The following is a 17,455-nucleotide window of genomic DNA, read 5'->3' on the forward strand; positions in this document are numbered from 1 at the left end:
TCCAAGTTTCTCATACTCTTCCATTAACACTGTCTGGAGTGTAATTCTTAGTGCTGTTACCTTCCAATATAAAGGAGATTACATTTCACAACTGATCTATGAACTGATTCTTCAGACATTATATTTTATACATGTATTTATACAAATTAATTATAGTAAGATTACCTAATTGTGGAAGGTACTATGCTCACAATTTGTTAAACCACCCCTGAATTTTGACTAGAAAACACTCCTAATCCATTTATTCAGCTAAAAGCGAGCTTGTTCCTCCTTTGATCTTCTGTTTCAGTATTTCTTATTGAGTTACATTAACATTAATATCAAATGAACTGGGGCAAACACAGTTATTTCAAGTCTCTGTGGTGTATTTTGTTTTTGATGCGGAAATAATTTGACTTTAATTCTAGTACTTATACACTGAGGAGCCTTGAAGAGTGATCAACGCTACAGAAATTCTGATTTATGTAACTGCCATTGTAAAGACAGACTAAAAAAACACAGTGCACACCATTTCTCCCCCCCCATTATCTTTCACTACACAATGTTTCCTTCAAATTAGAGTACTTTTCAGTGGGTAGTAGTAGGTAGCTATGCATTAATCAGTAAGCTCTCTTGACTAATCCCGTTCATTCTGTCTAGTAAGAGGATTCCAGCAGCAAACATGCATACAGTTTTCTAAGAATAAAGAAAGCCAAGAAAGGCAACCCCAGAGACCATCAGGAAAATTAAAAGTGACAGATTGGTGTCACATAGGAGAAAGTATGGTAGTAAATGCCACCATGCTTTTCTCTGTATTAAGATTCAAGAATGAGTAGTTATAGTGGAATATTCACATTAAAGCACTGTAAGGGTTGAGGGTAAATAGTATGACACAAGATTATATCATTTCTGATGTGGCAGAATTCTCATTTCCTGTTCACTGCTTAGTGTTAAGGTTTTAATATTTACTCTTTAATCCAATATAAACATTACCTTCATCTTGTAAGCACAATACTCTTGTACAATGACAGCAACAAACACGACTGTTCAGTATTTTCACTACCTCTCCTGAGATAACATACCATTTCTTTCCTGCACCAAGTTCTTTTTACACCTCAAACATACATTTAGGAGTTAAGCTCCTGTTTTAGTTAACATTGCCAGTCCTACAGTTTAATGATGCAAGCTTTCTTAAATTATGGAAGAATAGAATCTGGCACAAGTTTTCTTTCAAGAAATTAAATGTTGTTCAGAATTCCCAAATAGCTTGAAAATAGTTGGAACAGACTTTCAGAAGTCTCGGTCCTTTTAAGGCAGAAGAATGAAGACCCATTAAATGCTAACTAACTTAACTTTTACCTAATTGTCGAATGTGCATGGAATCTCTTGATCACGTGGACAATGACTGGACTTCTGGTTGCTCATTATTCAGAAGCTTCAGACATTATTTCGATAATAACTAATGCAAGGTGAACCGGTACGTACCTTTGTTCTCTAATTTACTTTAGGAACAATTTCCCATCAGTGCCCACAGGTATTGGATAGAACTGACTTCCGTGGTAAACTGGCAGTTTTAAACTCCTCAAAGTTCAGCTTCCAACCGTCATGAAGTTTTCAACAGATGCAATTCTCAGGAACACTACACACCACCAACTTCTCTGCTCCTGCTAAGGATGAACTTCTATTCAGACATAGGGGAGGAGGTTCAAAGAATACTTTCAAGAATTCTGCCCCTAACAGACCTATAGTTGCTTATACAACCCTTAGGGTCATTAAATCTGAGCACTTCATAAGGTCTCTAAATTACATACAGAAGATCGTCTCTCCTGCCTCTGAACCATACTTAGAAGTACGTATTAATTACTGCAAAGTCATGTGTGTGCACATATACCCACTACAGTCTTTGTAATCCAGAATCTGTTTGTACTCTAAAATACCCTCTCCATGAGATTTAGGACAACACAGGAACATATCATGTAAACAAAAGAGCAAATTCAAAGAACTGATGCATAACTTACATTCAGAGACTAATGTGAAATTTGTTCAGTTCTTTTTCAGACATAACCAGGCTTTAGGAAAACTATTTCCATGTACAGCAAGAATGGACCTGGACTATATACCGCTTGTTCTTTCTGCTTTGCATTATAGTAAATAATTCTAAACAAAAAATAAAGGATATCTACAGTTATATCTGACTGATATTAGTATGCAGTAGAAAAGGAAAAAGGTGTCAACTTAGTTTTCGTGTCTAGTTAGTTAACTGTTCTTCCTTTTCCGTCTTACCGTTGGAATTCATTGGCTCCTCAAAATCACTGATGTTTTCATCAAATTTAGATATACTGCTCTGACGTTCTGCATATGTTTTGTTTCCACAAGCTGGATATTTTGGACTCACAATACTTTAACAGAATCTGAGGATTAAATAAATAAGATTAATGCATGCAGCTATACATGCAATACGTGACATTTCATTAGGTGCAGTAACACAGCAACACGTGACTTACAGCATGGAAAAATGCTTCCTAGCAACCAAATCCTACAAATGGCCCAACACTACCTAAACATGAAGGTGCCCAGACTCTTGTAATTCCTCAGGCAAGCTGCTTTTCCAACTTCAGAACCTCTAAATTCACTAGGACATATGCCAGCCTTGCTATCCTCCCCAGTAAGCCAAGAGACCTAAGTTACCGCTAAGTGCTGCTGTGCCACAGGTTCACTGTCAAGCCTTCCTGACCTGCTCACACTGCAGGACTGCATCCTGCCTCAATCTGAAAGACTTTTCAGACAGAGAACAGAAGTTACTTTGAACAGTCTTCACATATCTATCTTGGAAAAATTCATCCAAGATATAAAAAACAGACTGGTGTCTGTTCTTTTATAATAGCCTTTTCAGGGTATCAAGAATGACACACTCAGTCCTGTACACTACTTCTTTTCAACGTGTTTGACAACACCATCTTATGTGAACTACTTAGAAGCTTCAATCTATTCTTTCTTGCAGTCAGCACAAGCCTCCATTTTGTGTGCAACGTATTTCCACAGAAGTACAGGATTTGCTCGTTGCCAATGACCACCTGGACAGACGTCCTACATGGTTGTATTTACCCACAAGTAAGGCAGGTGCCACTTTGTGCAAATGGAACATTTCCCTGGGAGTTAAACAAGTTAGTTCAAGCTGACTACACACCTAGACAAATACAGGATCCTAACTGTACTGCAGGGGTTTGAATGAATAAAACATAGCTATGTGACATCAGTTAGGAACAGAGATGATGCCTTCAAGCTTGATTTCAATGCAACTTGAAAAAAAACAACAAACAACTAAAATCTTAGGTAATGGCATTTCTTTGAAGCCATGCATCAGGATGCCAGTGGCATTCCAATTCAAGTATTAGACCCCACCTTGGTAACAGGCTAAGCCCCAAGTTCACGTGGACATGCTCAAGCCCCATGTTATATGTTGCTACTCATCACCATTTTGGTCCTTTGCCTTCAGCTAGAAGGAGGAAGTGCATGGGTGCATGCATTTTAGCTTTAAATAATGGCAAAAATGCTCAAAGCTAAACTCACTAAGACATTGGCATGTATTTTTTGCCTGTTGTCATATCACTAAACAAGAGAAAAACGGATGTTGAAAACAGCAGTATTGCCAACTCACAGAGGAAGGTTACAGATATATTCCAGAATCAACCTTCTTTTCACCTGATAGACTCAAATCCAGCATGTAAGCAGAGGCTGAGTGTTACCACACACAAAACCTGTTGTGCCACTAAGACTCAACAGAAGATCTAGCCTCCAGCATACAGGCCACAGATCATAGAAATCATAGTATCATAGAATATCCCGAGTTGGAAGGGACCCATAAGGATCATCGAGTCCAACTCCTGGCACCACACAGGTCTACCCAAAATTTTAGGCCATGTGACTAAGTGCACAGTCCAAACACTTCTTAAACTCCAACAGGCTTGGTGCAGTGACTACTACCCTGGGGAGCCTGTTCCAGTGTGCGTCCACCCTCTCGGTGAAGAACCTCTTCCTGATGTGTAGCCTAAACCTCCCCTGCCTCAGCTTGACACTATTCCCACAGGTCCTATCACCGGTGACTAAGGAGAATAGACCGGCACCTGCCCCTCCGCTCCCCCTCAGGAGGAAGCTGTAGAAGACGATGAGGTCTCCCCTCAGCCTCCTCTTTTCCAGGCTGAACAGGCTAAGTGACCTCGGCCGCTCCTCATACGTCTTCCCTTTTAGTCCCTTCACCATCTTCGCAGCCCTCCTCTGGGCACTCTCCAACAGTTTTACATCCTTTTTGTATTGTGGTGCCCAGAACTGCAGATCACAGGAATTGTATTTACTTAAATACCATATTATTAGTAGTAACTTCTGACTTCCTTTGGTTGAAAAAGGCACTCAAAAGCTTCAGTACAGTGCTTGTTATCACTTTAAATATTGGTTTTGGTTTTCCATGTGAAACATTTACATAGATTTTTCATCTTTTAACTTTCTGAAGGTTTATAACCAGCAGATCGTATTCCCCAGAAAGTTGGCCTTTTTTTTTTAAATGGCTGGATACCTATTCCCAAGCCTCACGTTTCTAGTGGAGTAAGGGTGCAGTTACTGAGCCCTTGTTATCACGCAGCTCTACCCATGCAAACATATCAGAACAATTCCATCTTTGTCTCTTCTTCCTGTCTATCTAGCATCCCATTTATTTTCCGCCTTCCTCTGTCATTGTTTCTCACAACATGAGCAAAACAACTTGGCTGGAAAAGCCTTTGAGGGTGTATTTTATGCCAGGTAGCTTCAAGGAAAATGTGAACTGTGTTTGACAGGATACAGTTCTCAGAGAGGATGCAACCTCTATTGAGCTACTACTACTACTACTACACTTGAACTTTGCCATTTACCATTTGAGTGGAACAAGGGTTATTCACAATGAATTTAACAAAGGATGCTTCTGTATAATTACAGAAGTCAAATGCAGTTTGAACTAGAACAATTTACAAGTAACTTCTGCAAATTCTAGAAAGAAGTCTTTACTGCTTTATACACAAAGGACCAGTGAAAATAAATCTAGTAGTCATCACAAATATACTTTCTAATGCACATTTTGCTCTGCACATATGCAAGGGTACAATGCTTATGTTACAAAATGTCCTTTTCTGAATTAAAAAATAAAAATTGCACGTTTGAGGATGTTGTCTAAACTGACACTATCCACCCTTTGAAGAGGTGCAGAACAGCCAGCAGAAATCTAGTTTTAGGTGCCCTTTGCAAGGGTACTTTTGAGGACAGAGCCACAGAGAAGAGCAGGGGGGGCTGGGCCCCTGCTCAGCGCCCACCCAAGGCCAGGTAAGCAGTGACTGAGCTTCGGGTCCCATATACTTCTCACAGGGACTTACAGCTTGAGCCGCCATCGCCGCATGTTTGCACCACCTGGTGAACAGTACTGCCAGATCACACAGGAGCCTGCTTGGGTATACTGGAGATTTTATAGAAGTCCTCCTACATTGACTAATCCTGACACAGAAGTACTTTAGAATTGAAGGTGTAAGTCAGTTCCAACCCTAACAGACTCCTTGATACCTGTGAAAAAAATACTACATGAGTTAGACCTCAATATTGCAGAGACTTATCCAGTATTTATTGCAAGCACATGGTTCAATTTGCTCAAGACCATTTGTGTACTTGGTATGATTTCTGGGGGTGCACACTACTGTACCCAGTTCAACTCACTGGATGAGCAAATACTCATCCAGTAAGGACAATAACTGAAATCTTCAGTTAATTTCGATAAAATCATACAGCAAAAAGAATGGAATATCCTTTTTCATCAGTAGAGATTTAGGCTTTAGCCAGACAAGGAAGCGGTTGAGAGGCAATGCGCTTCATCATCTTCTTCCAAAAAGTACCTGCATCACCTTAGAGTATTTTAAACCACAGGCAGTTAACAATTTTTGTTTGAAGCAATGCACATTTATTTTAAATTATCACAAGTAATATGATCTATAATACAGAGATGTTAGAATACCTCTCTAAGAGTTCCAGTTCTGTAAGCTATGCATTTCTGGAGAGGTTATGAACTGTAGAATATAGTGATTATTTATTTATCCTTTACAGTGTAAAGATTAGGTTTCATATGGTTGGAATAACAAGTATCTCTGTACAGAAATAATCAATGATACTTTTAGCGACTTTTATAGATTTCAAGATGCAATAAACTAGATATTGACACTTTAGATATTAAGCATTGACAATCATGTTGTGAAACACCTAATAGAGCAACTAAGAATTCTTACTTCATGTGAACAGCAGTCATCTATTTCAAGTACAGAAAGCATCCAAGTGCTCGTGACATTTTATGGATGCACAGAAAATATCATGCAGCAGAAACATCAGTTTTGTGCTTAGTGATGTTTTCTTCTATTAGTATCTAGTGCTAAATCCTGAGAAGTCAAGCTTGGAAATCTCCTTTTCGTTAGAAAAATTTGTTCTGTCTATACGAGAACTTGGGCTTCCAACTTTAGTCAGCCAGGATTTCCTGCAAGAAAAATAAGAGACGGTTAGCATGCAATCAACTGTACATGTGGTGTTTATACTCCTATCATGCTTCCCCTTTTAAGAGCTGTAAGTACAGTCTTTTAACAAGAAAACTATGCCAAATGTTTAGTTACCTTGTTTCCCCTCCCAGTCTCCTTTAATTTAAGTTCATTTTGCATTTAAGTGTCAACATTTCGAAACATATTATAGAACATTAAATAAGTCTGTTGTAGCCTTTTTCTGTCTGGTAAACTTTTATGTAACGTCCCCTTTTAAGCACATATTAATAGCTTTAAAATAGGCGTATCAGCTTTGCAAATTGAGTATTACACTTGTAGCAAGGACCTAAAAGCCGTCCACAATTTAAAAAGTACCAAGAAAAAACTCAAGCAGCCAGTTTATCCTGTTCTGACGAAAACAAGAAACAAATTGAAATAAAAATGACGCTTTCAAGCCCAGCAAAAGAATAAAGCAAGCAAACCAAAATTACAGTACAAAAAGCAGTATTAAATTATGAAAGATACCAAACAATTAAGAAACATGGGGGGAAACGAACACCTGTAAAAAATCAGTGAGTTTTGTATGCATTTGCATTATGATCCAATCAAATTAATTTGGCACTTGCTTTTTTCTTCCACAGCACACTAAAAAATCTGTATTGAACACAAATTCCAAGGAGGTAATAGTCCAGGAGCTGACAGTATGATGGCTGCTCCTAACTAAATACTAGCCATCTTCCTATCCTGCAGCAATTTAAACTTCTGTACATTAGTAATAAGCCACTGGTGATAACAGGAGGTGCACTAACAACTGATTTGCAGACATCTGCTTCTTTACAGGCTTCTTTATGAAAACACACTTTGAGGATTTTCTGTCGTATTGAAAACTGAGAAGAAAGAGTACTCTAGCGTATAACACTTAAGTGTATTTCCACACAATACTTTTTATAACTTCAGTGATACATAAATTGTTGTAGGCATGTAACTGCAATTAAAATATTACTATTATTCATTTAAATTCTCATTTGAAGAGCATTGAAGTTGTTTTAAAGTTAATTCATCCCTTGCAAAATTGCACAGAAGATTATAAAATGCAGTCTTCTTGCACTTAGGCATCTTTATTAGAACTGTGCACTCAAGCTGCTTGTCTTAAGCCAATAAATAAAAATACAGAGATCAAAATGTATCTTGTTCAAGACCCTGCATTTGACAAGAATGTTTTTTTGTTGCATTGTCAGAAATTGTATAAAAGACCTGAGATACCTTAGCTGACTACAAGAAACAAGTGGTTTATTATTCTTAGAACTAGCAGGGATGGCACCAAGCCTATACTGAACACCTACACAACTAATCTCATTCTTTAAACTCTGTGCACAGGTTCTTGGATTATGAAGAAATACACACTCTTAACACTTAATGCAGGTATTTCTTAGCATTCACGTACCTTGAAACACAACCCTAGCAGTAAGCACGAAGGATTACAGCCTGGCAGAGACAAAACACTCTTTTAAACCCACTTCCCATTTGACCACTAAAAAGGAGGCTCTATATGTAAAGACTCCCTGGAAGACACAAGCCACAAACTGACTTCTCACATTCAAAATGAATTTCCTGTGACAACCTTTAATTTAGTCTATAAATGATGCCAGTAATTCAAATTAAGAAACATCTGTCAGATGTTTATGCATCTACACACCTTGCATTCTTTGCTTCATGTTGTGAACACTCCCTCTTGTGTATTTGAGACGAAATTTTGCAGTAAGGAGTGTAACATGGGAACAGACATACATGAGTGAACCAGGAGAATAGCACTTGGTGCTTGAGTCCTAAGGTGACCAGAGGTATCTCAACAGAAGGAAACAAGCCTAGTAACTGACCCAAAATTCCCTCATGAGAAATTGGAAAGGGGCCCTATTCAGCATAAGAATCTAATGTAGCTGGATGGCCTAAAATCAGAAAGAAAAACATCTGAAATGCTAAATTACTTGAAGCAAAAATCTGCATACACCATTTTTAGAAGGCTAGCGAAACACCCACAGGAAAACATAATCCCCATGGCCACGCCCCTTCTCATTTTAAGGTGAGCTTGTCCTGGACAAAAATTAGAAATATCTTCCTTGCCCAGTGTTCACAACTGTACTTAAGGTCAACTGAGTGCCTGGCTGCTCCCAATTCTCAAGTTCCACTGCATGTAGAAAGTAACACCACAAACTCCATGCAGAGCAAGCTCTATTGTCAGCTCCACAGTCTCACATGGAGAAGACTAAAGTGAGAACAGTAAGAGTCCAGATAAAACAATTCATCTCCACTAAAACTTTTTAGGACATATTTATGCAACTTTAGTTCATGCGGGAAGTAGGGAAGAAAGCCACAGAGCTGCTCCCTACCTCAGATTTACATGGCTGTAGGGGCTCAGTTCTTCATCTTTCCTCATATTTGCACAAGACGGACCATACACTTAACACTATAAAGCACTTTTTTGTACCAGCTGACAAAGCAAGAAACCTGTATCTGCTACAATTAGTACACAGTTACTGTAGTTAATTTCTCATTTATCTACAAATGAGAAAATATTATCTCCAGCAACTCTGATAAATATCTTTGGAATTGTTTTAAATTTCATTGGTATCCGTAGGCCCGAATAAACAGAACGTTCTGTGCCCCCTACTACTTCACTCAGCCTTAGTTCTCTCACACACGCCATGAATTTCAGACCACCCAGCACCTACCAAACATTAACTAGCTTGTGGCATTCGGAGCTGTACCTCACCACGTACAGCAGCCACCTACCTGATGGTGGCTGCACGATGCTCCTCGGGAGCAGGTAGGACAACTCACCTCCCCCAGCTGGGGCGGGCCAACTCAGACGGGGACACCCCTTTCAACCGTTTGGCAGGAGCCGAGCCCGCAGCTCACCCTTCGATAGCTATCTTAAAGCGAACATTTCTGCTGCAGCCGCCTGATGCCGGACGAGGAACCTACCTCCAGACAGCCTGCCCTGCCGGGCCTTCTCCTCACGGCGACTCGAGAGCGCCCAGCGCTGATTGGCTCACTCAGACGCGTGCCGCCGCCGGGGCCCGCTCAGGGCCTTCTGGAAGGTTCTGCGCCCCGCTCTCCCCCCTCCCGCGGCGGGCTAAGGGCTGCGCGAGCAGCCCCGCCCCGCCTCACGGCCCCGCGCCTCGCCTCACGGCCCGGCCCGCCGGTCCCCGCGCACCGTGACGTTATCTACTCAAGCAGGCCCTGCCGCGGGACTCGGGCTTGTTACCGGGGCAACCAGGCGTGTTCCTTCAACGCATGGCTGGAAAAGAGCATCCGAAGGGCCGTTTCTGCAGGGTGCCCGGCCATACACGCTTGTGAAAGCGCACACACACCTTTCACCCAGCCCTGGGCACAGTGTGAGGCCAGTGGCTGGGCAGCGGGGCGCTGCCTGCTCAGACACGCTCCATCCATCAGGCGCCCCCTCGCCCAGGGCACTGATCCCACGGGTATTTCTCTGGAAATATTATTTAAGGAGCTTTGCCTACATCATACAAGATCATAGTAGCACAGACATAAAAAACACCACACTTTGAATACTGCAGCCAGCAGACTGACTTGCATTTCCCAAAGACTTCTTAAAAGAACAGAATCTAGACTATAAAACCAAACATTTTCTGAAATAGTTTTGTTTGCACTATGCTCTAAACAAAATCTTTCCTGCTTTGGTACAGAAAAATGAAGTCATGCAGTAGGTGCAGGTGTGGGAAGTGGCAGAGCACACAGCTCATCACTCCCTACGAGACGGGATGCAGCACAAGAAAGAAGCCTTGCCATCCTTTGCTCGTGTACAACGGGGAAGTAAAACAGAAAATTTGCAGTAATGAAAGCGATGAATTATCAGCAGTGTCTTATGAACCCTTACACTTGAGTTCTGACCCAAGAGGAAATGGTTTAAGGGTTTGGCTATGCCGCTTTTTAAGGATATGTGCTTTTTTACCACCTGGCTTCTGGTTCAGGTCCATGTCTGATCATTTAGGGAATAACAGCTGCTCACCACTCACAGAAGTATGACAGCATTATATAAATTCCTAGTCTCCACACCTGAAAAGACCACCACACTTTGTACTAATGATACTCCTGTGGGCCAGCTCTGAGGCTAAGGCACATATAAGGTGAGAAACTTTTGCCAAAACACATTTTGGGGATGATTTGTTTCAACAGCATGGTTTTGATTTGCTTCAAAGAACCATGACTTCTCCAGAACTAATATTACAGCATCTTTCATAAGTACCGTTTCATTTACATGGAAAGAATCTATCAAGTGTTGGAGAAGGTGTGGGCGTACCAAACAAGCACGTAAATAAACAAGACATTTTTCCTTTGCTAGACGCTGTATCAAATCATCAATACACATAGGATGCTTCTATGGGGACTTATTTAGAATAAACTAGTTGAGCTTTTTACATATAACTGAGACCACAGCATTTTACAGCCTACAATGCTAAAAACAGATCTGAAAAGTGATCTACGGCATCAACATTGGTGAGCCAGGCACAGCTTAGGAATATATTTGTTTCTCTTTGTCTTAAACCCAGCGTTACTCACAGTAGAACAAGCGAAACGTGTTCTGTATTTAGAGGGGGAGAGAATAAAGGCACTGACGTGTTTACAATTTATTTCCCTTTGTTTGGGATAAAATATTTGAGAGAATGTTGCTTTTTGAAGACTGTATTTACATCTGAGACAGTGTATAGACTAGGATTACAAATATTTATGAAATACCTCCAAAATGTTGTTGTATTCTGAAACAGTACTGTCACGGTTTCCTAAATCCTGATATTTAAGTGTCTGCAGAACAGAAATATGCAATTTTTTCATTGCTGTCTGGCTTTTCACCATCTACAAAGAACTTTAGGCTTGGAAACCATGGCTTTCTCTGCAATCTTAAGGACTAGGAAGGTTTTACTTAAAGCCTTTTTGTTTTATACACCTGAAATGCACATAAAGATAAAGCTTCTTGTAGCCTGTATAGTAGCGGCATGTTACAGCTCATAGGTTACTGCAGAGACATTCCACTACCAGTCCACCTCTGTTCCTGTTGCAGGGCCCTAACAGTAAAAGAGAAACGTGGAAACAATTTATAGAGTTAAGTGTTCATGTGAAAGAAAGTAACAGGAAAGTAACAAAAACCTTAACAAGTGTTTGAAAACATTGCTGTCTGACTTTATTTGAATTGTATGGCCTAAGAAAAAAACACCACATTTAGCATTAAGTTTAGCAAAAGCAGTCAAGGTGGACAAAATAGAGAAAACATTCTGAAGCCAGAGAATGTGCAAAGGGTCCCCAAGAGAATCCAGGGAAGACTTGCAAACATTTTCGTGCAGGATAAAGTCAAGAGGATTCAATCAAAACTTAGTCAAATTTCTCCTACCAACCTTCCTCCTCTGCTCCTTGTATTTATTTTATTTTTTCATAACTCTTGAATGTAGGCTGTAGCTTGGAGTAAAACCTGAAGCTGCCTGACCTGAAATGCGGCTGCTTGTGGAGCTGTACTAAAGGGGGCCTCTGCTGCCATGGAAACTGCTGCACTCCCCTCAGGGAAATGGCAGCAAGAGATTTTTAAACTCTTTTGCTTACAGCTTGATAAATCACCAGAAATACTGCGGGCAGCAGTCCACACACTAGGTCAGGATCAAAGGTGTGCACTTAGTTGTACATCCACACCTTTTGCATATACATACCTGCAAGAAGGGGGAATTAGCAAAGGCAGAACCAGGCAGAGCGAAAGGGAGAGAAATTTTAACACCTGTATTAGGACGACCCCACTACAGTCCACCAACAAAACAAAGCCAAGAGGCAGGTTACTTCAGAGCGTTAAAGGAAGCAAGGAAAAACACCAGCAGTTTAAGGATATAGGCCAACAATGCATGGGCCAGAAATCAAGCAACCTGCTCAGGCGTAGGTGTGGTGCCCCAGAACAGAACTGAGCCTGTAGGCGTGGGGAAGACTGTGCTGCTTCTGCCTGCTTGCTAGCTGCTCCATGAATCACAACAGCCAGTTCTTAAAATATCCAGTGGGTCAAGTCCACAGCTGTTTTAGAAAGCGGAGAAAAAGATATTTAATCAAAACTAGTGTTTGAACTTGTATTTATAAGCACAGCTGACAAATGAATGTTATTAATTTGTTTATATTTCTTCCTTTTCTGACAAACCCTGCTGTACTCAAGGCTAGCATTTCTCTAGAGAGTACATTGTACAAGTTTCTTCAGGGTACTACTTCAAAATAATATGACCAGCAAGGACAAATTAGCAGAAACTGATAGATCAAACGTATGAATTAAGTGTGACAATGTTGAGTAAGTTTCAAATACATATATTTTGGTGTCTCATTTCTATTCATTAACCTGAGAAAAGTGGTTTGAATGTTGATGTTAGTTGCATACTGTATGTGTTATCAGGGAAGATTTTCTTTTTATGTAAATGATCACTACTAGCTTGCACTAGCACAGAATTCAACCCTTTGTATTTCAAATTTGAGATTTGAAGATCTTGAACATCTTTTCCACTCTAAATGAGTCTGAAATTTACTTTGTTATTCATATCTGATCTACATTAAATGTCTACATCTTAAAGAGGCAGAATGATCCCCCAAATAAATGAAAGCGAATCTGAAGATTTTCTTATGTGCTACACAAGAGATCTGATGAGGATTTTCTTGTTAAATATTTTTGTAAACTTGAAGTATAATTTAGTTATTTACAGGCATGCAATCATAAGTGCATTTTCATAAAAATTATCAGAATATCTCTTCATTGAAAAGAAGTCGAAAAATCACATTTGGCTTCTCAAAAAACTCAGAAAAAGATATGCAATATCACAGACATTTGTTCCAATGAAGAAGAGTAAAGAAATGAAAAATAAAACCAAGTTAGCCATTTCAGTAACTCAAAATAGGTTTCATGTCATGCTGATCTATAGAAAGCACAGGACAAATGAGAACATCCTGTTAAACTCATGTCTTATATTCCCAAAGCAATAAACGTACCAGAGAGCCCTACGAAGCAGAAAGGCCTATTATTTTTCCTTGTAATAGGTCTGCCTCCTACAGGGTAAGGTTTGGCTCACAACACAAACCAAGTACAATTTCGGCTAACACCACTCTATCACACAGAAAGCAATCAAAAATGATTTCTTATACCCCATCTATTAAACGAAAGACCACAAGAAGTTTAAATGAGGAACCTTGGCTGTTAGCATACCAATTCAGGCTTCTTGAGAAAAGCTAGTTCTCTGACACTTGATAACTGGTTAGTATCCACCGTCCACATAAGTTGTATTTAAAGCCAATAGCTGTGTTATAGTTGAGCAAGAAATAAAAATACCATTGCCTCTGATCATCAATTTTTTAACTTAAAAAGTTGATTAAATGCTAACCTTAGGCATTTCAAAGCAACCCTGTTAGCAGCCCATAATTAAGCATCACACTGACCAAATCAGCAGTATCACTTAAAAATCCATTTCGTTATCCAGCTCGGTAAAAACAAGAGAGCCCTTAGAGTAAAGAGCTCAGTTAGACATACAGTCCAAGTTCAGATTAAACCCACATGCATCCACAGTCCAGAAAAGCATTCAAATGAGGCTGCAAATTGTGCAGATAACACATGCAGTCCTAAGTTTCAAAGACTACGCTTTTCTGCTCTTTTGTAATGGGGTTCAGCAAGGGAGGCAGACATACAAACCATGAAGATTAACTCCCACATTACCATGCTTACTGATCTTCTGAGAGTTGCAGAGAAGATACAATTTACACAGAAAATACAATTAAGTTATTATGCAAGAACTAAAAATAATGTCAGACCAAAACACAGTGATTTCCTTCAAGCATGACTGGGATTCATGCTATTTCCCTCAAAAGTCAAGATAGCTACAAAAAGATACTCAGAAGATGCAAACTGTCCAACTGCTTTAACTGGAACTATTTTAACTATTTAAAAAATGGAGATCTCAAAATGAAAGTATCACAGTTTTTAAAGCTTCACATTATAGAGCACAAAGCAAGTCCATGTGAGAATATCTAACACTTCCAGTGTTGCAGTTACTGCAACACATTTCCCCTTCCCAAGATACCACTTTTTGAATCCTTCAGGAGATAATGGGTCAGCTCACTTCAGAACATGCACAAGTGACTGTTTCTATCAAAGTACCTTATATAAGCATCCACACGTGAGCACAGATTAGGCAGTCGGATGTCCAGCTGTTCCTCATGCTGAAGTGCATGTACAATTGCTTTCAGATGCACAAAACGTTTGCCTGCCCATTTTTTTTAGCAGTGAAAACAAAACCCATCCCACACAGTCACAAAAATCTCAGCCAAACCAATTTTAAGCTGAAATATTTACTTTGGCTATTTTGGCATCTCAGATACATTTTATTACTATTAGATCAACTGATGAATGTATGCTGGGACTTACAAACTACCTTTATTTTAAAGACAACGGCAACATATATTTTAACTCCTATAGAAGTGGATGCCTGTTGTCAGAAAGTATGTAACAACTCAGAATTTTATTTTCCATTTTTCTATAGCTTAGTGTTTTGAAACATTCTTAACAAACATTCAGCTAGCTCAGCTCCTCCCCGCCCCACCTTTACTAAATTAAGTTGTGTAGTGTAGTTTAAGTTGCACACTTTCAAGGAAGTAGTTACCTCCATCTTTTAGCCCACAGCCTCAAAAAACTTTAAAAGCAACTGTGATATAAAATAGTAGGTATTTTAGCATATGAGGTAAACCAACAAAAATTTACTATAATAATCAATACTCCATTTGAGAGCATAGCTGTTCAAAAAAGCACCAAGTAGACCACGGTAGCCAACAATCTGCTTCAATTTTATGCGTGGAAGTTTAAGCTTGGGCTTTGTCAGGACTTAATTGCAAAAAAATCACAGCATCCTGAATTATCAACATAGCTAAAATAAGGAGGATGCAAGAGATTAACATAAGGATACATTATAGGTATTGCATTCTTTATTCCACAGGAGCTATTTGTTGTTTCCAGCACACCAGAACCTGTTCTTGAGGTGAACCCAGCACAGTATGTTTACAAAGAATGTAGTTTTACAAAGAATGTAGTGGTGTAGAGCGGTGTACAAGCTAGGTGTATAAATAATATCCCCTGTAATTAATAATTAAAATCACCTTTGCAATTGATTAGTTACTATAAATTAAAATCCTCCATGTGTTGTTTATTGTTTCTGTAAAAAAAAAAAAATGTTCATGTGAGATGCAGCAGTGCTGCAATCATGCCTATGGCTAAGTCCATTCCTGCAATCTATAAACTGTCATTATGAATATATTCAGTGTAAATAAACACATTTAATATCAAAGCTCCAAGCTATTTAAAAAAGCTATCAAAGCATGAACACATTTTGGTTCAATGTTTTTGTTTCAAAAAATTAAGCAAAGTTTTTAATATTTATTCAATTAGAATCTAATTCATATTCTTTGTAATTCAGTGTTTCATGTGCTGTAGTACTTAGTATTTTTTTATTAAATAAATCTGGTTCTTGAACTATTTGCTTTAAAAAACATCCTGATTATTTGCAAAAGAGATAAATCAACTAGGAGAATTATTATTTTATTTTTTTTCCCAGAAATAAAACCTTAAAAGATAAAGCCAGATTTGAAATCCTGAACTATCACCTTCTCAGGCACCACGTAGAAAACCAAACCAGCAGATTTAGTAAATGTTCATCATACAGGTAATGGGCTTGGTCTTTCCCCCAAGCTTCTAAGCTTCCATTTGTTTTGGACATCTTCCTGCTGTCTCATTAGGATCTGCCCTTTAGAAGTACTTTTTTTTTTAAAAAAAAAAGTACTTAAAAAAAAAGAAAAAAAGATTCAGATTTCAAGAACTATAAGAAAAGCAAAATTCTACTCAATGCAACAGTGACACTTCCAGTGAAGGCAGTGAAATAAGCTTTATCTGTTTCACAATACTTAAAAATCTGACTACAAAAAAATAACATCTAATAAAAAAAAAAAAAGAAATCATTTTTGAAAGTTGATAGGCCCATACTATTTTTGGGGTACTCCTTATAAATAGGTATTGTTAACTACTAAAAAGCATTTTGTCTTGTGCCACCAAGTCTTAATTTCATCCCTTAGGCTTCACGTGTTGTAGGCTGATAAAAGAAATGTGCATCAGGAGGCAATCTGAAAAAAAGGTGTTTTGGAATAACATGCCAAGAAAACACTAAGACAGTTAAGTAAGTGGTAAGAGTTAAATAAAAATCAGCTCGTATTTTATTAAGTATGTAATTAAGCATACTCTGTTGAACAAAGATCTTCGATAGCTCAGGCAATGCCACTTTATTGCTGTGTCGCAAAAGAGGAGTATAATAGCAGGGTAAGAGTAACAACAATTTCTTAACACACATGTTTTGATAATTGTTAAGTACCTGGTAAGAACAGAATTACTGGCAAAGTACAGATATGTTCCAAAACTCAAATCATTCTATTTTTTCATCTTTTCCTTGAGCTTCAGGCGCTGTCAAGAAGTATTAAACATCTCATTTGTTTTCTGTAATCTATGCCATTTCTTTCCCTTCCCCCTTTTTGATTTTATTCTGCCTGACCATTTATTCCGCCTGACCACTGAAACAGACTGATCTGTTTCCTATCACTTTCATACTGTAGACTGCTAACTTAGGACTTGTATCCTGATTTAAGAATTACAAAATCCTGGAAAACCCCAGAGATTTCATTAAGAGCCAACTTTTATTGAAATTTATGTACAAATTTAATTAATATTATGCTTGACTTAACCCATGTTTCAGAACCAATTGCCACTGCTTCATTAATGCAAGAAAGGGTGAGTACTGAAAGTTGATGGGCTAGTCATGACTCACCCTTTTGAAACAAGTTTTCTCCATTGCAAAGCTTGGAGCACTCTACAGAGCCTT

The 17,455-nt window shown here is 38.8% G+C and overlaps 1 protein-coding gene across 9 annotated transcripts in view; it reads right to left on the reverse strand.

The window, feature by feature from the left end:
- Positions 1 to 5,930: 5,930 nt before the first annotated feature.
- ACYP2 (acylphosphatase 2) overlaps positions 5,931 to 17,455 on the reverse strand; it is a 44,561-nt gene continuing 33,036 nt past the window's right edge. For 5 of the 9 annotated variants that reach the window (XM_080587563.1, XM_080587561.1, XM_080587565.1 and 2 more), the window contains one exon: positions 5,931 to 6,517. Coding sequence is in view for 4 of the 9 variants with exons in the window: in XM_080587561.1 (XP_080443687.1) it covers positions 6,403 to 6,517 (115 nt within the window). In the remaining 5 variants the exon portion in view is untranslated. Of the gene's footprint in view, positions 6,518 to 9,497; positions 12,585 to 17,455 lie in introns of all 9 variants that reach the window. The other 4 variants (XR_013949445.1, XR_013949446.1, XR_013949447.1 and 1 more) reach the window with 1 other exon arrangement.

This window comes from Anser brachyrhynchus (assembly GCF_964034855.1).
Source record: "Anser brachyrhynchus genome assembly, chromosome: 3".
In the NCBI taxonomy this organism is placed as follows: domain Eukaryota; kingdom Metazoa; phylum Chordata; class Aves; order Anseriformes; family Anatidae; genus Anser; species Anser brachyrhynchus.